The 19,641-nt window shown below is 35.6% G+C and overlaps 1 protein-coding gene across 2 annotated transcripts in view; it reads left to right on the top strand.

Moving 5' to 3' along the window:
• Nucleotides 1-19,641, top strand: part of LOC129754292 (paramyosin, long form) — a 63,779-nt gene that overhangs the window by 34,684 nt on the left and 9,454 nt on the right. Inside the window, exon 1 of one of the 2 annotated variants that reach the window (XM_055750258.1) lies at nucleotides 11,433-12,453. The exons of the other annotated variant lie outside the window; for it this stretch is intronic. Coding sequence (XP_055606233.1) covers nucleotides 11,609-12,453 — 845 coding nt within the window. The 5' untranslated portion in view covers nucleotides 11,433-11,608. Of the gene's footprint in view, nucleotides 1-11,432; nucleotides 12,454-19,641 lie in introns of those variants that run through there. 2 annotated transcript variants of the gene reach the window in all.

Here is a 19,641-nt window from a genome sequence, read left to right on the forward strand (position 1 = left end):
ATTATAGGCCTTTATCTCCTCCTATCTAATACTGCAAGAAGGCAAGAGCAGAAACTTCAAACGCGTTTTTCTCGAAAGCACATTTTTAAAGTCCGTGGACATCGTCATTTGAAAACTACTTATCCGATTCTTTTCAAATTTGGAACATATTTTCTACATATAAAATACTAGACCCCAACTTTCGTTTTTCTTTTTTGTTTTTTTTTTACTTTGAGGAGATTTTACAGGTGAAAAATGGTGGATTTTTTCGTGAAAAATCGTAGTTTTTACTTCAAACAGCCACAAAAATTTCATAAATTTTTTTTAAGTTAAATAAAAACGTTGGGGTCCAGAAAAACATCTATTAAAAATATTTTGCTCTGATTTTTTGACTTCAGATGATTCTGTGCTGAGATACAGTGTCCACCGCAAATCCTGTTTTCTAAAAGGCATCCTCGAAAGTGCTCCGTCACCGGCGCATTTTTCAATATTTTTCTACGAAAAAATTACTAAATGTTGTTTTAACAATGCTTTGTATAATGCAAAAAATTTGAATACATTTGTTTGAACGATAGCTCTAGAAAAAAATCGTGAAAATGGTGTTTTTTTTATACCCGATAGACCCCCCCCCCCCCCCTTAATGTAACCTATGGGTTCAATTGATCCCTTCAGTTCAAAAAGACACGTTTTTCTATTAAATGATCCATGAACACAATGTAGCATGATAAAACTTATATTTATCGAAAAACTGTTGTTTAAACTAATGTTGCCAGAATTTTAGCACGTATCCGGGCCGGACATTTGATTTCAAAATTGTCGACCAAAAATCTGGGCAAATCGAATAAATCCAGGCAAATTTCGGGCATTTTTCAAAAATATCCGGGCATCTTTAATTTATCCAATTATTGCATGGCTGAAAGGGCTTAAAAGATTGATTTTGTCTTAAAATTATAAATTTTTGCATGAAAGTATGCTATGACTGTAGATTTGAAGACATACTTTTAAAAGTCTCTATATTTAAGACTTTAAAACCAAGAAATAAAAAGTAATGTGCCAAAAAAATCGTCAATCTACCTTTCATCTTTCGAGTTGCTTGATTTTCAACAAATTTGGAGCGTTTTGAATGAATTCCTCTAGGCCTTCCCACTATTTCGATTTACATTTTTTCTTCAAAGTTAACGAGTTGATAGGGTTCCTATCTATTTGTCCTTTTTTTTTTGAATATCAAAAATTCACCATTAAATTAATATAAAAATTGCACCAAAACTGTTCATATAAAAAGAAATAAAGTTGTTCTTTCACATTAAGCAACCCGTTTGCTTCTAAATGCTTTTTGGTATCATCAGGAGAGCTGTTTTTGTGAACCTTGAAAAAAATGGATATTTTATGATTTTGAAATAAGATTTTTACTAACAGAAAAAAAAATCAAATACAAACCAAATTTTGCCTATTTGATTCTCAATTAATAGGCTTTCAAACGAAGAAACCAGTTTTCAAAAATTCAAACTATAGACTGAGTAATTGATGATAATGTGGAAAAGTTTATTGTTGGTCAAATTTACCCCGGTGATCAAAGTTACCCCGTTTTACAGTACTAGGTACTACTCGAAAAAAAAACAAATCGTACCTAAAGAACGTAAAGACAAACGATTAAGTGGTTGGTGAAAAACACCGTTGTTGAAATTTTATCCTATCTGTGATTTGAGACAACAACTATACAATTAATTTTTGAAGAACTTCCGCATTTCATTTACTAAAAAAAACCTTCTAGAGCGTAGACGTGAAGTATTTTCCTGGAAACTCCGCGTTACATAAACAATTTAGGAATTTCGAAATCGGGAATTCAAATTCACTCAATCAATTCAATTATTTTCGACCCCGTACGTAACACAATCGTAAAATCGTAATCACACTTCGAACTCCATAAAACGTAACAAGCTGTTATACCCCCTCCTCTCCCTAAACGCGTTCCGTGATATTCGAATGGTCGCTAAGGTATTTATCATCGATCGTTGAATCTCGACCAAACATAACTGAAAATTCATTCAGTATGGAATCGTTTGGTTTTACAATTAATCTCAATATTTGCTAGAATTAAGCCATACAATTCCGTTGCTTTTACATTTTGCATAGATTGTTTTCATATATGTTGAAGTCGGGACATCAACTGCCAGATTTTCATGAAAAATGGCATAACCAACAATTCGCTATAACCGAGCATCAATTTTCCCTAAAAAAATGTCATGGGCAGTAACACACTGACAAAAATATGAAACTGTATCAAAAAAGTGGCTCCAGAGAGTTGCATTCGGAAATCTCATTTGCGCTGCTTTTAAATGTACATAATTCAAATTGTAACCATAAGAACAGTTCACATTGAAGAGTTAACATCAATCCAAAACAAAAACCGTACGGCAGTTGGCTTTCGTCCAAAGCTTGGCTTCTGCATCGAATATAGTTCAGCGTAAAAGGTGCAACCATACATTACGTTACGATAACAGGAAATGAGAGAGGGAACTCTGTCGAAGTGATTGAAAAGTTGTAAGCGAAGTTGGCATTCATTGAATTGATGAATGGTCAATGTAATCGAGAGTCTCACATGTATGGTCGTCCCCACATTGGCAGGAAACGATCGCGTCAGCTCGATAAACATCTGACAACATTTCAATTCGAGTTTTCTCAGTCTAGTTGTGATCAAGGTTAAGCTGAGATTGATATTATCGGGTGCTCGGTTATCGGTTCTGGTTGGAAATTTATTGTGGAAGGATCATACGAGGATTACGGCAGGGATTCATAACTTTTTTTTATCAATAAATCTTACGTTGCGAGAGAACACATTTAATTCCACCAAATGATGGAAGAAATAAGTTGAAAGTGTTGTTTGAAGAACGAAACTTCCGTGGAATGCTGTGTGGACATTATATAACTCGAAAAATTTTACATTGAGTGCTGTGAAAAACCATCTTGTTAATATTTTTTCTTGAAATTAAATTAGTGAAGCCTGGAGTACGCAGCATACGATAATATTTTTTTATATTAAATGAACTTAACAAAAATATGTTGTTGAATGCACGAGAACGCAATATGCGGTCTAATAAATTTAGCATAAATAGTTACTGTACTTATTTTCGACAAAATTGTAATTTTCAAATTTAAATTCTTGATTCTGAAAGTGAATTTGATGCTACATTCTGATTCTGATTTTTGAAATTATATTCTGAAAACGAGTGCAAATTGTGTTGAAGATATCACGTTTCAAAGAAAGATTATTTAACAGTATAAAGTAAAATTCATCGTTGAAAAATAAATTCGCAAACACGATCAGTTTATTGCTATTATAATATTAAAAGCTGGTTCCAGAGTCTCTCAATAAGTTCTAGATAAACATGCATGAATAAATTTTCTTATCAATATTATTCTGCCTTCATAAGAACATTTGATAGGCAAATTCATAGAAAAAAGTTTTGACATTATTGAGGAGCTTTCTTGAGTGTTCTATGACAAAAATTCTATTTTGTTAAGCAAATAAGTGGAATTTTTATGTGAAAATTATGTTCTTTAAGGAAAATTTAGCACATTTCATCAGCTTTTCTTAAAATAGCTAATGAATCTTAGTTTCCTGAAACTCAGAGAAAAAATTGGTTTTATTTATTTCATTTGGTCGGCCATCAGCAAAACATTAGGCAATTCAGGCCGACTTATATTTTGGACTCAGGCCGATGACATAGTCAATGCGATGCGATGCGATGCGAACCGGCGAATGCGATTCAATGCGGTGAACCACATTTGTAAAAATGTATGTGAATCGCTTAAACCTGACATACACAATGCGTCGATGCGTGTTAATTTGTTCCGCCGCTCGAGTTCGCATTCACCGCGTTCGCCAATTCGCATCGCATCGCTCAGACTATGTCACCGGCCGCACTTTTATAACTTTTTACTCTGATGATATTTTTCAATAAAATGTTCAGCGTAAGATTTATAGATCAACTATCACACCATCATAAGAATTAGTGTATCTCAGTTCACCATGACCGTCGGAGGGAATTCAAATTTCTTGAGCTTTTTTTTATTTAAAAAAAGACATACCTATACCGTCTTAGCCAATTTAGCCTTTACAGACTGAATAAATGACGTGGACAACTTAAGATCAACATTTAACACCTACCAGATGGGAATCGAACCCATGCCATCAATGGACCAGCGATTACCGTCTTATCACGCTAACCACTCGACCACCGAGACGTACTTAGTTCTTTATGCACAATTAAACATAAAAAAGCTTTAAAATAGCAATTCAGAATTGAAAAATATGAATCAGATTCATAATCTGAAATTTAAATCTGGAGTTCAGATTCACAAGACGGATTAAAAATAAATAACTAAAATAATGAATTCAAATTGAAATCCAAAACTTCAAAATTTAAATTATAGATTCTCATTGGAATTCTCTGAAATACATCTTGGCTCATATTTATAAAATTATGAACTTGAAATTTAGATTCTTAAATCGTTTTGAAATTCAGAAACAAATTCCAAATTCAAATTTTGAATCTAGGTTTAAAATTCAGATTCAGAATTATCACTCAAAATTCAGATAAAAATATTAAGATGATTACTTTGTTAAGGAATTTGAATTGCAAAAGATCGCAGATTAATAATTTTTATTGTGAACTCAACTTCAAAATTTCAACTGAAAAACCAATATCATAAAGTACAATATGAGTTTATTAGGCAAATTACGTTTTAATGAAAAAAAACATTTTTTAAGCTTAAAAATATCATCAACAGAATTTTAAATTTTTAATCGATTTTAAATAAAAATTATTGCTGATAAAGAAACATTTAATCTTGACGAAAAAAATCTGCAGGGATTTCGATATTTACTTGGCGTAAATATTCTTTAACACTATTATTGATTCATTAACATTGCTTTTTTTAATTTAAAATTCAACTTTAATTTTTAATTTGGAGTGGATTTGCGAGAATTTCAAACTGCTTTATTTTAAACTCTTAATTTTACTTATACTCTCAATTTAATTTATTCTTCTCGATGGTTAATATCTTTGAATGTGCTCAAAAGTTTGGTAGATGTAGCTAATTTTATTAAAGCGTAGAATTTTTTTTTAATTGAAGGATTTCTAAAAAAAAAAAGTTATATATGCTCAAATCAAACAAGCTAAATCTTCCAGAGTCTTGGGCAAATTCATAGATTTTAACCATTATCCATCCCAGAAATTTTTACCCGTTAGAGTTCCTGGAGTGTCAATTTGATACTCCTAACCAAAACCACCAAAACCAAGAGATTTTTACAGTTTATAGTTTGAAAACCTCGTAATCTAACTCAAATATGTTTCTCAGACAATATTCATCTACAACACTTCAGTAGGTATTCCGTTGTTCAAAGTCTTAGAAAAAAACCGGTCATGCTTCGGAAAAAAGTAGATCAATGAGCTACGGACTGCAAAAAAAAGCACTGGTGAAGGGTGATACGGTCAAAATTTGGTCAATATCAACTTGACGTATTTCTTTGAATTTTGCATTTAAAAATCTGAACACCTCCATTTTGAAGGTGTGCGTGTGTGTAGAATTTTGCTCCTATTTTGATTTTGGAATTCACTCTTCAGTTGTCAAAATGCCGTCCAAGGAAGAAGAGCAGCGTATCAAAATGTTGCTCGCACATCGCGAAAATCCAAGCTACTCGCACGTAAAGCTGGCAAAATCGCTAAAAGTTGCCAAATCAACCATTTCAAATGTAATTAAAGTGTTTGGGGAACGTTTGTCGACAGCCAGGAAGTCTGCATCGAGCCAAAAAACGAGCCGAACTATCGACTTACAAGAAGGTAGTGACTCCAAATAGCGATGAAAAACCAAATACGACGGCCAAAGCGCGATCCCGGAGGCTGTACATGACGATGCTGACGAAGTTTGACTGCGTGGTAATGGACGACGAAACCTACGTCAAAGCCGACTACAAGCAGCTTCCGAGACAGGAGTTTTATACGGCAAAAGGAAGGGGAAAGGTTGCAGATATTTTCAAGCACATGAAACTGTCAAAGTTCGCGAAGAAATATCTGGTTCGGCAAGCCATATGTACCTGTGGCTTGAAAAGCAGCATTTTCATAGCTTCCGGGAGTTTTAACCAAGAAATTTACGTGAAAGAGTGTTTGAATAAATGTCTGCTGCCTTTCTTGAAGAAACACGGTTGTTCCGTACTGTTTTGGCCGGATTTGGCATCTTGCCATTACGGTAAAAAGGCCATGGAGTGATACGCCGCCAACAACGTGCAGGTGGTTCCCAAGGACAAGAAACCTCCCAACACGCCAGAGCTCCGCCCAATTGAGAAATACTGGGCTATTGTCAAGCGGAACTTAAAGAAGACCAAAAAACTGCTAAGGACGAGCAGCAGTTCAAGGCAAACTGGCTTTCTGCGGCGAAGAAGGTGGACAAGGTGACTGTACAAAATCTCATGGCAGGGGTTAAGCGTAAGGCACGGCAATACGGATTTGGAAAAGCGGAAGCCTAACTGAATATTTTTCTGAATTTTATACGAATTAAAATTGAAAAAGAAATTAAATTTGATTTTTTAAATAAACGATTTCACCGATTTACACGCGTTTTCCCTTAACCAAATTTTGACCGTACAACCCTTTATAATAACACCCGCTATAATCTTGTTGCGAAATTCTTGCATTTAGCTACTCAAAATCCAGTGCAAAGTTGAATTTAATTGTTAGAAAATCTGAGAAAAACAAACACAAAATTTCGAACTTCAAACCAGCTACCTTTGAAAATTCGTCAAAAATTCTGTGTGTTCGTGTTTTGAAAATCTAAAGATGCGAAAATGTGCCAAATTATGTCAACCTTCCAATCCCTATTTAAATTTTTTTTCTGGTGTGATTAAAACCGTTTTGACGGTTCATTAATTGAAAAGAACGGTTTCTACCACATTGTTTGAGGGCATGATCTTAAAAAATTCATTTCGATGCGCCCGAATAAAGTTACAAGCCGCAAAATTTCCAAATTGACACTGATTATGATGAATGTCATTTCCCTGTTTTGTTACTTAAAGTTCAGCTATACAAATTTAGTATACCATTTGAAAGATTTTAGGATGTTTTAACGATTTCATATGAAAAATTATCAATGTAAGAGAACTTTAAAATGAATGCTCAAATGGTACAAAAGTAATGTTTATTTTATTCATGCATAGTTTGAGCAAAATAATCATAGAAACAAATCAGTAATACCACCCCCCTTAGGCGATTGTTCCTACGGCCCTGCGTCCACACAAACTAAGACAGCTCAAGTTTTGTGAAATTAAAGGGTGATAGTTGATCGAGTTTATCTACCATACACAGAAAATCTGATAAAAAAATTTCAATAACGTGAATAATCATTTTGACGGAATCCGGCATTCGGGCCGAACCGGACTTTTATCAAACTACAATTCAAAGATTCGAGCAAATCCGGATAAAACCAAGCAACCTGGCAAAATCAGACATTTTGTTCAAATTACTTAAGTTATTCATTTTGTGGAACGATGTCACACTCATTGAATTGAAATTTTGAAACATTCACTATTGAATTCGATAGCACTATTATTTTCATACAATTTATTTTAACTATTTGTAGCTCCCAAATACTCGTACGTTTAGGTTTTTACTTAGTATTTGCCAGTTCTCATTGATACATCAATATTTAATATGAGCAAAAATTATGTATAGGCCTATAGGGTGTCTCATTATGTCTAAGCGCGATTTTATTACAACTCTGCTTATTCCGGATGACGTTTAAACAGCTGATTTCTGCTGATTATTGTTTTTTACAGTTTAACTTAAAACTCTGTGTATCGTGAGCACCAGTTTTCATAATTTTCGTGAAAATTAGAAGCATTTCCCCGAAAATGCGCAAAAATGTCGTGTAAAAATGGTATACTATCCCCAACATTTAGCTGAGAAAGTTTGCCAAAATGGAAGAAGTAAACATTAATAAACATTGGGGCAGTCTGAAATTTGATTCGGAAAAGCGGAAAGGAAAGCGGCTTCGTGCACAAACTAAACAATATCTGGGCTAAAAACAGGTCCGGTGGACAAAATTTTGGAACGGAAAGTCAAGCTCACACCGGTAGGAAGACTAGCTCAATTCAGAATGTGGCCAAAAACGTGGATCCCCTATCAGCACTGTTCATCGTGCCAAGGTGAGATTGTGTCTTAAGACATATAAGAAGCAGAAGAAGCCGAATCCGAGACAGAAACAAACCGCTTCTGTCAAACCAAGAGCTCGTGAATTATATGATCCACTGCTGTGTGGAAAATAGGTGTGCGTTATCATGGACAACGAAACCTATTGCAAGTTTGATTACAAAACGCTTCCGAGTGATCAGTGTAACACTGTTTGGGATGGCCAAAGTATTGACGAGACGGAGACATTATTTTTTACCGAAGAAATCGGTAAAAAGGCAATAGTTTGTGTGCAGTGTAGCGTGCTTTCCGAGCTGTTCGTGTCTACTGACACAACAAATACATCTATTTACATCCGAGAGTGCCTGAACTGTCACCTATTGCCCATGATCCGCAAGTTATCACCCAGTACTGTTTTGACCGGATTTGACTTCAGTTTACTTTTCAAAAGACACAATGACTCGGTACAAAGTCTAGGTCTTACCGAAGGAGACGAAACCGTCAAATTTTCCTCAAGCGAGACTGAATGAAACTTTTTGGGCCGTTACCAAATCGTATTTGAGAAAACATGTGATTCACATGATGTGAAGCCTGCAGATTCTATCGTAAATTTCTCAAAGAACTGAAAAAAGTGGCCATAGTTATCGCGAATCAGTCTATGTTGAAGCTAATGAGCAGTATTCGATCAAATATTCGATTACTGGCCTACGATTGACAGGAATCCATCCTTTTATTGATTCACTGTAAAAGAAGACTATACACAGCCATTTGTTTTATGCTGGAAACCAGCAAAATTTTGATGGTTTTATGCTGATGGTTGTAGCGAGTGAGACCCTCGAATTGCAAGTGGCGCAATCTGTGACCACAGCCAGAAAATAAACAAAATTTCATGAGTCGGCTGTTGTTAATGGCTTAATGCCGAGCACCCCAGAATAATAGGGAAAATGGATTACTTACATTGAGCTGCTCACACGGTGATATCGTCGCACGGAATATGCGACAGGGCATCTTGTTGGAATGCCAATGCGTACCAGCGACCCGAGTTCCTCGTTTCTCCTTCCTTTCGTGGCACTTGTTCCTTGGGACCCAAATGCCTGGAATCCTCCAAGCGACGTAAGTTGCAGTGTCAGAACCGGAATTTCAATACTCGCACCCAGACAAAGCATTCGCGAGCAGTCTGTGCGCAGAAGTACGGTCCGATGACCTCAAGGCACGATGTGTTTGACCCACTTGATGTACCAATGGGGCACCCGTCAGGTCCACTTTAGATCCCGGCAACACCTTCTCCGGTCGATTTTCGATTCACGCCCAGCACGACGTTCGGTTCGACGATTGCTTGTCGGATAAGGCACCAGCCACTGAATCGGCCAACACCAATAACTCGGACGAAAGAAAGCGGTCCTCGCTCGACCGAACAAATGGTTTTGAGCCGATGGTACTGCTCAGTTTCAGCCAACCAGAGATCCGGAGGATGCCCGAATCCAAATCGCACGGCGACAATTCGAGTGTCGAAAACACAAAGACGAGGAATAAAAATAAAAACCCTACGACGGAGAGTTCTGTTAGCTTTAGGCTCTCTGCTTCCAATAATGTGACCTATCTCTAGGAGGGTTTTCCGTTTCGCGTTGCTGGCTCAAGCGGTTGCTCGATAGAGCCGACAAGTCGGAATTGCCCTGTAAATGTCAAATATGGTTAGCTACTCCGGCGTTAGCCTTTTGGTGGCAAAGTGATTACTCACCTCCTAGAGGGTCTTTCCTTTGGGTTTGTCGTCCCGCAACAGCGATGCAAGAATGGCTGCTTTGCGCCCGTTTTTTGTTTCGCACTTTTTTCGCAACGCGTGTGATAAGTTCTGTGCTCGCCTTCTTTCGTTTCCTGACAGCTGTCATCGTCCTCATGTGTCCGTTATTGACTTGAAATTGTGCAGCGTGCCGAAATTTTCTTTAAGGCGCTACCTGCATTATCGATGCACTGTCGTTTTCTGTTCCTAATAGCTTCACACGCTCAATTCTCATACTCTTGGTGCTTATAGCCAAAATAACTTAATTTTGCTCAACAAACGTTACATGGTTTTCAAGCAAAATTTTCAGCAATAATTTGTTTTATTAATGGATGTAAAACAAAATTATAGTTGCACAAAAATTAACCATATCGCATGCTCTTCCTAAATCTTTCAGCGACTATCCGGCTGGAATTTAAAAGTTGAATAAGTCTATAGAGTAAGAAAAACATTGTCAGCTTGCTTGTCAAATTCATGCTAAACAATCTACTTACCGAATGATTCTCTTTGAGAGTTTTTTATATTGGACAACATCAAACTTCGAACTCTATCTTCTCAATCACCTAAAGTTAACTCTCAAGAATAACAAAGTTCCGTATCTGACAAATCGAATGCTGATTTTCCAGCAATACGGATCAATTGCTGGAAAATTTCCAGCAAAAAAAAACAAGTGCTGGAAAAGTCAGCAAAACGAATCATGTTAGCTGGTTTCTAGCAAAAATTTTTATTGCTGGACGTTTCCAGAATTTTTTTGCTGAAAAGCGAGTCGAAAATTTACTGTCTGTAGAGAACATAAAAGTGAAAAAAATTGCTCCGTAGTTGTGTTTCAACTGCTCATTTTAAATCGTGCATAGACATAATGGGACACCCTATACTTGGCCAAAATAAATATAATAAGTGATGTATTTTGAATCTTTTGCTTCAGCGCTACGTGTGTACTAATGTTTTCTATGGATGTTGAGTAAACCGGTCACGCTTGGAGCACGAAATCTGGATTTGGGACTTAAATAGATTAAAAACCTTAAACAAACAAACAAACTACCCCACAAAGTCATTCTACACGAAAGTGTGGAACGAAATATGTGAATTTGCGGCTGCATGGGATACTACTGTCGAGGTGCTCAAAATGTTGAATCAACTGTAGTTTAGAAAATAAACAGTAAATACTGCTACAAAGCATATAAAAAAAGTTCTGCTTTTGTTCAATAAACATGAATGAACTCATAATCATCAATCGTACAGATACCAGTAATTTTTCAGTTTTTTCATTGATGTTATAATGTCGCCATCGTACACATGTACAACGCTTGTCTAGGATTGATATTCACAATGTATCCTCAATTGACATTTCTCAAACAAGACAATGGTTTCAATTTGTTACTGCGGGATTTAGCATGGGAAAAACAGTAAATTAAACACTTAATTGCGATTCCGCCTAGGATTGTGGTTGATTGAATGAATGATTTTTTTATATTCCGAAGAAGATAAGACAACATTAGCCAAAACAGAGACTACCCTAATCCGTGTGAGCCAGACACAGTTGGTTTGGTGTTGTCTAGTGTTCTGAAAAACATAGAAAATAGGTACAAGAGAGATAGCAACGTAAAATTCTGTTACGGCTGCGTATTAGAGATCAAAAGGAGGGGAAAGCGGTTAAAAATACTTTTCAATGGCACCGTTGATGGCGTTGAATAATCGACTCGAGCGTCGTGAGAGGCTTATCCCCACTCAGATATGGGACGCAAACTATAACCATGCGATGCACTACTACCAGCCTATGATCGATTACCTAGATGCAAAGCGTCAAGGCAGGACCCCGGAGAGGATACCTTATCTCCCGTACACGGAAGAGCGTGGCCTAGAGCGGTTTCATACGAGCCACTTCGTATTTCGACCCTACACGCGGCATGACATAGCGGCCCTGTCGGAGGAAGCCGTCGATAAGGCATCTAGCTATCTACCCGATTATCGCTCGGATATAAAACGCTCGGTACTCAGTTTGACCGCGACCGCCGACGCAGCCAGATTGAAGAAACACGTAACGCCGGACAGTGTTCTTGACCGGTACCGTGAAAAGCTCACCGAACGTTCCACCCAAAAGCAGTACCAGCAACGCGAAAGAATGGCCTTGGCCAGGAAAATTTACAACTTCACCGATCTGAAGGATGACACTTCGGCGGAACTGAAGCGTGCCATCCGTGGCAAATCGGCCAACCAGATCTCCCACATTCTGCTGGCCGAGAGTGCCAAGAACCGTGCCTCGGTGGAACGTTCCGATAGCTGCAGGAGCAAGGTTGTCCGCAGTTCTTCGTCCTCCATGCGCCAGTCCAGCAACCGTGCCACCAGCGAAGTACGAAGCTACGTCATTAAATCCTCCAGCGTCAATGTCACTGACACTTCCGCTGTCGAGGAAGCGGCCGAAAAGTACAACGCTGTCCACACCTCGGTCAACAATGTTCGTCGCGAGATCAAGAACTTCGCCGACAGGACCCAGGAGTTCTTGCATGACACCAGGTGAATGCTATCTCTCACTACTATCGTACCTTTACATAAACTACAAACTCTTCAATTAGTTTATAAGGACTTAGAAGTGCGTGTGTGTATGCTCGTTAAACTATTCTATACTAGACTAAGTGCAAATACCGTATAAGGACAGTGCATGCGAAAATTCGCAACAATTAGCCATCAATTATGTGAAAATTTTTTGCTCTACCTTTCGGCGGGTGGCCAAATCATGTTACGTCAAACGGCAAACCCGCGTTCAAGTGGAAGTTGAACCAGAAAACAGCAGACCGATTTGTGCTGAAAAATAATCTATTTTTGAGTTTGCCTGCGCCCATCGGGCCATTATTGTGTGCAGCACAACCCAGCTAAGCGCTTCGTTTGTCCATCGTACGCGCGACGACACGGTTCCCTGTAATTTTCATCCTGTATGATCCTTCCCGTGCCAACAACCGAGTAATTCGCAGGGGAAAAGACAAATTTTGCCTGTTTCAGTTCATATCAGATCCCACCGTTTTGGGGGGAGGGCATCGGAATGCTATAATCACGGTGCATTGGCATGTCCAATCGAGTCGAGTCTCGTTTGGTGGTGGCATTGAAATATCTGCCTTAGGTAATTAAACTCTCGTCTCGAAAATTTGTTAACGACAGCAGACAACCAGTTACAGTGAACGTGCTCTCCGATCGTCATTTTAAATATCAAAAGTATTTCTTTTAATCACACAGAATGAGGTCACACCGAGAAAAATACAGCGAATTGCTATTTTCATTACGCAAGGACTTTCATAAAATAAAAGTTATCTGGGTACTTTTTCTTTCTCATCCACCGTTCAAACTCGCGCAATCCATTTTGTCAACAATGTGGTACATAAATTTGAAGACACGCGCGATGTTATTCATGTCGCGAGCAACATTAAGCTGAGATCATTTGGTAAAAATAAATTCCCGTGACCTTAGGTATCGATCATTAAAAAAATATCAACATTCTGTCTCGTTTTAATGACCGTTGATATTGTGTTTAGATCATTGATAACAACCGCCAAATAACCTTAGAGTATCATAAAGTGCCCAAACAGTATTTTTTTGCCTACGTTAGCTTTGAAAGTCTAACAATTGAAATTAGGGATTGTAATTCCGGTAATACCGAGTAAAACTTTAATACCGAATACCGATTTTAGAATCTTCTAAAACCGGTATTTTCGATATTGAGAAATAATCATAAAAAATACGATAATGAGGTGCAATTTTCATATTACTTTTCTCCAAATTGCCTTGTTTGAATTTGAAAAAATAATATTATCAAAATGAAGGGCAATTTGAACTTTTAGGTTTGTATTGGAAAACTGAATATTTTGTACTGAATAATCAACATCATTTTTGTTTGTTCTGTGGAACTGGGTCTGTTAATGGTTTTGTGCCAATTTATAAATTTTCTAAGGAAATTTTCCGCTGGACAACTTTGTCGGAGACCGCAAATTCGTATCTTGTTAGAAAAAAACCCGATTTAATACACTTAACAGTGGATTGTAGCCTTTCTTACAGTCTAAAAATTATATTTGGATACACATGACACAAAATAATAAATAAATGGTAGATTTATAAATTCTGAGTAATGATTAAAGTATTTCGAACGTAGTAAATCCTAAATGAATTTAAGATATTAGGATTCCAATTTTTTTTAAGGATGAAGGTATTTTGAATTAATTATAATTTTCACATAAATAATAACATAATTGTAAACTTATTGAAAAATTTTGAATGATTGAATTCTGGGATATCTTGTATGATCCCGTTTCTATGACATTATGATCTTATATTTATAAAATAGAAGAGGTCCAAAAATGAAGAGTATAATTTTTAAAAAAAAATTCCTAACCATGTGTTTCAAATAATTCAACCTCTCAAGAAAAGAAAGCGAATAAATGGAAAAAAATTTAAATAAATTTTCAACTGCTAGACTAAAATACGATGCTTCAATGTAGATTACAATAATCTATCGAATCAACTATAGATATTAAACATTTTGACAACTTTGAAATGTCAATATTTTCAATTTTGTCATTTTGTCAATTATGTCTATTTTATCATTTTTGTCAATTTTGTCAATTCAATTAGTTTTGTCAATTTTATAAATTTTATAAATTTTATAAATTTTGTAAATTTTGTAAATTTTATAAATTTTGTAAATTTTGTAAATTTTGTAAATTTTGTAGATTTTGTAAATTTTGTAAATTTAGTAATTTTTGAAAATTTTGTGAATTTTGTAAATTTTGTCCATTTTGTCTACTTGGGTAGTTTTGTCAATTTTGTGAATTAAGTTAATCTAGGCTATTTTGTCAATTTAGCCTAGGTAGTGAATTTAGTAAGTTTAGTAAATTCTGTCAACTTAGTCAGTTAGATCAATTTTGTCAATTGTCTAAATTTGGACAATTTTGCAATTTTGTCAATTTCGCAACTTTGTCAACATAGATTTTTTTTCATTTTTGTCGTATAGTTAATTTAGCCCAGTTTGTCAATTGTTTCCAATTTTGTAAATTTGGTCTCAATTTAGTTATTTTTGTCAATTTTGTCAATTATGTCTATCTACTTTTTCATTTTTCTCATTTTTTTTTATCGTAATTCATAGGAAAAGAACATTTGGAACGACAAGTGAAATTGAATGATGCAAAAACTTATACTCGACAGTATTTAAAATATTTATTTTTGATTTTTGACTTTAACTTGTCAGGATACATGCTACTGCTAGATCAGTTGATCCTAGTATCACATTATTTTATTTCCAATAAGATTCTATTTTCCCTAACCAGCATGGGAGCAGCAGTGGTATAAATTATTTTAGCATACCTTTCAGGGGCATTCTTACTAGTATACAAGAAAGAATGCCCCTGATAGGTATGCTAAAAACTTTGATTTCTATGTTGATTCATTTTTATAAAGGGCGAAAGCTGTTTCGAGAAAATCGCGTTGAAAGTAATTAGGTTTAAAATGTAATTCTTCAAACGGTACTTTTTCACCCAGCTGACAATTCGGCCGCACGCCCTTTTGAAAAAAATTATACCACTGCTGCTCTCATGCTGGGTAGGGAATATAGAATCTTATTGGAAGAAAATAATGGGATTCTGGGCAATGTTCCGAAAATCAATCAAAATAAACACTCAGGATGCGTTTCCTGTTGGATACATTCTGATTGTATAATGGGATAGCGCCTCTCGCAACTGCTTCGCCTGGCTGGTATGCAATCTCGATCAGCGCTCCTATCAGCTATGCAAACCGAGTCGCATCATTCAGAATCATCGGTTTAGCAAACATCGCATATCGGAGATGAGAGAGATACCAACTGATCCAATCTGAATCCGCCTGGCTGATTAGAAATTGAAAAGACGGCGGAAGTGACCATCTTTCCATCAAAAACACAACTTAAGTTTGATTTTATTCTTATTGTAGTAAAAAAAAGCTGTAAAATCAAATAAATTTATTAATTGGCTATGTTTAAAATCAAACATCATTTGCTAATGATCGGTTACATGTATCACTCGCTCACTGCCTTAACCATTCACTCCTGATCCTGGCCCAACATGATTCGCCGTATGCATCGCTCAATGGTGAGATTCCAATTTGATGATAGTGCTGCACTGTTTTGACAGCAAACATCGTGCGAGGTGATCTGTATTTTAGCGATGAATAGAACGATCGATGATCGGATAAGTCCAGTAGCAATCAATAACAAAACCCGATTGCTATACGTTCAGTTGCGAAGTGCATTCAGGAACATTCATTGAAAATGAGTGATATTCGGAACACTGATTCTGGGTATGCCAACGAATGATTCGCAACGTAAGGTCGATTTTTGAAAAGGGCACATTTTTTGCCATATTTGCAAAATTTGTCAGGTTTGTAAATTTTATCAAGTTTGTGAATGTTGTCATTTTTTTTGTATTTTTTTATCAATTTTGTCAACTATGCAAGTTTGGTCCAATTTGTAATTTTTGATGATTTTAACAATCATGTCATATGACAATTATAGACTAGTCAGTTTGGAAAATTTGTTTAATTTTTTTCTATATTGATTCTGTCAATTTTGCATATTTTGAAAACTTTTTCAGTTGTACGATTTGTATTCATTTTATCTATCCAGTTTTGCCAAATTTGTAAATGTTATCATTTATGTCAAGCCATTCAAACTTGGTCAATTTTGGTAAATTTTTGTTAATTTTTTCCATATTTGCGAAATTTGTCAGGTTTGTTAAAACTTGATTAAAATTTGTAAATGTTGTGTATTTTGTAATTTTTATCAATTTTGTACATTATGTTAATTTGGTCAACTTTGAAATTTAAGAAAATTTAAACAATTATGTCATTTTTGTTGAAATTGACTATTTTGACATTTTTGTCAATTATGTCGGTTTTGTAAATTTGTTTTGTAAATAGTCTAGCGCTGGACTGCATCTGAATTTTTGGATTTTAATCTGAATTCTGAAACTCACTATTCGACCCGATTTTTTTAAATTAAAAATCAGAAATACTTTAAAGTCCAGGGAATTCAACATCTTGAAATTAACGCGTCTGTTCAAAAAAATCACTTTAAACTCTAAAACAATTGATAAAATTAAATTGGGTGAAACTTTTTGTTGGTGCATTTTCGTTGGAACAGGTTGGAACGTGAAATTACGCCTATTTAAAATGGGTTTTTTTTTATTCGGGTGGGGCCAATAGATAGTGTCGATTTTTTAAATAGGATTTGATTAGATGTTCCGAAATTTCAAAGGCATTTTTTTTGTTCCGAGCTAACTGATAGTTTTGCTGTTATGAAATGTCACGCTAGATTTGTTTACATTTGGCGCGTTCGCCCTTTTTCAAACTTACTACAAAATTATCTGACAGATTCCCGCTTTCGTCGTAGTATCAAAGCCAGTCATCGCTGCAGAAGAATGCGTTGTAGGGCTTTAGTCCCATCGGTTTGATATGCTAAGTTCGAGGTGGAACCCCTTTATGAAAATCCATATTAACGCAATATGGTTAGATGCTTCGGCTCTAAATTTTTGAAACCGGTTTCGGTTTTCACTGAACTGGTACAAAAAATAAATTAAAATCAAAAGTTTGAAATTATTCCACTCTCCTCTACTCCTACCTCCCGCTCGTTTTGTCATTAAGAAGACATCATGAGTGGGAGTGGAGGCTGTAACTTTTTACCACTATACACAGCGAGCCTTCGTGTAAATGACGTCATGTATAATTTGACGTCATATACACGATAAACTTCAATTTAGTGATTGCTGGTTGTGGCTAGCAAGCCAAATTGACACGTTTTTTGGAGTGATGATTTGATGATAATTACTATGAAAATTTATTTTTCAAACTATTTTGTTTTTTTTTCTTTCTTTTATACATTGAAGAGGGAAAAAAATCAAATTTTTTAAGACAAAAATCATTTTTATTGTACTCCCCAGTTTCGCAAAAACGTGTGGACAAAGTTTACAAAAAATCACACCAATACACACAAATACACTGACATCGTCTGAACTCTTCGAGCTGATTCGATAGGTACCTATAAAGGTATATCTAAGACCCATAATTAATGATCTCCCAAATCGACCGATAACTATACCTTTCTGAAAGAAAGGCAAAAAATAAGGTGTTGAAAGGGGACATGGCTTTTGGCATTAAAAAACATTAAATTCAATTGACATCACTGCTGGGTGCCTAGCGAAATATTGTATGACTACTTTTCATGCAAAACTTCGTGGGGCAATAGCAGCTATGTCAGTTGAATTTATTGTTTTGTCAATGCCAAAAGACATACCCCTGTTAAACAGCTTATATTTTTTGCGTAATAAGAAGTTACGGTCTTCCACAAAGTTGTTAAGCAGAAAATTTCTTATAGAAAATTTATGAGTTAATTGGCACCAAGAAATGCACGACACGCATCGTTATTTCGTCTGTCGGCTTCGCTCTCTGCCCTAATCACCATGGTGGGTGCACCCACCGTACCTACTCGGAGAGCAAACAAACACGTTTCGCTGGACCGCTGCTTGTAGTTCTAGAAATTCAGGAATGATTTTACGTTTATAATTTTCATATTTTTGTGAAATCTCACAGCGTGATTTGTTGCACCTCACTAGAATGTAGATAAAATTAGCTTTCCAATGAATATACTTTTGATTGGTCCAAACAAAGTAAAAGCACTGAAAATCCGGGTACAACCTGACGGTGGACCACAAAAACAGATGAAATTTCAATTTGCAAAAAAATTGCGCAAAGTAGTGAACTTTGAAAAATTCCAGTAAATTCAATTTTTGTTGCATAAAAAATCTAAAGACAGCAAAATGTTAGAATTTTAATAAAGTTTGTTGTCATATTTTTTCTAAAACTCTACTATCGCTCAAACAGTATTTACTAGCAATCGAATGAAAAGTAGGTTTTTTAGACCACTTTTTTTAACTTTTTGTGACCATTTCATTAAAATAAATTTAAAAAAATATTTCTTGTCTTCATGATGTAGGCATTAGCTTCAGCTTTCATATGCACAAGGCAAATATTTTTTTGGACGTGTAATATATGAAATACAGGAGTTTTCGTGAGGCATGTTTTTTCAGATTTTTTTTCTTTCATGCTAAATAACGAGAAAACTTGTAACTTTAGCTGTATATAATATTCTAAACATATTTTACTGACATTACAAGGTTTCTTTTGATGTAAGTTTTGTTTAAATCGGTCTAACACGCCAAAAGTTATAACGATTTGAGCTTGTGGTGTCAAATTGACACCACAAGTGCTGATTAGGGTAATGAAATCTAATGCGGATGAGGGTTAAATAAGAATGCCAGAATGTTTTCCAGACAAATCCAAAACGAGCGAATCCGGACATTTTATATTAAAAACCTTGTAAAATCCGGGCAATGGATTTCAAAATTTACAACCTAAAATCTGGGCAATATCCAGCATATTTGATCAAAATCACGTGATTATTCAATAATAAACAAAAAGAACACACTTGAAAATAATTTTTTTTCTTCAAAACACATCAGCAGATTTTTAGTCGTATTTTAGGCTTGCCAAAAACTATTCATGATTGTTCAGACAAAACTTGCTCAAAGAGATCGCAAAAATAAAAATTTATAATAACTCAATATAAGTTTTTTTTTTGTCATTTTGCGAAAGTGAATAAATCTGGGCAAAATCCAGGCTTTTTTCTACGAAATC

Source organism: Uranotaenia lowii, chromosome 3, assembly GCF_029784155.1.
Source record: "Uranotaenia lowii strain MFRU-FL chromosome 3, ASM2978415v1, whole genome shotgun sequence".
Classification (NCBI taxonomy): domain Eukaryota; kingdom Metazoa; phylum Arthropoda; class Insecta; order Diptera; family Culicidae; genus Uranotaenia; species Uranotaenia lowii.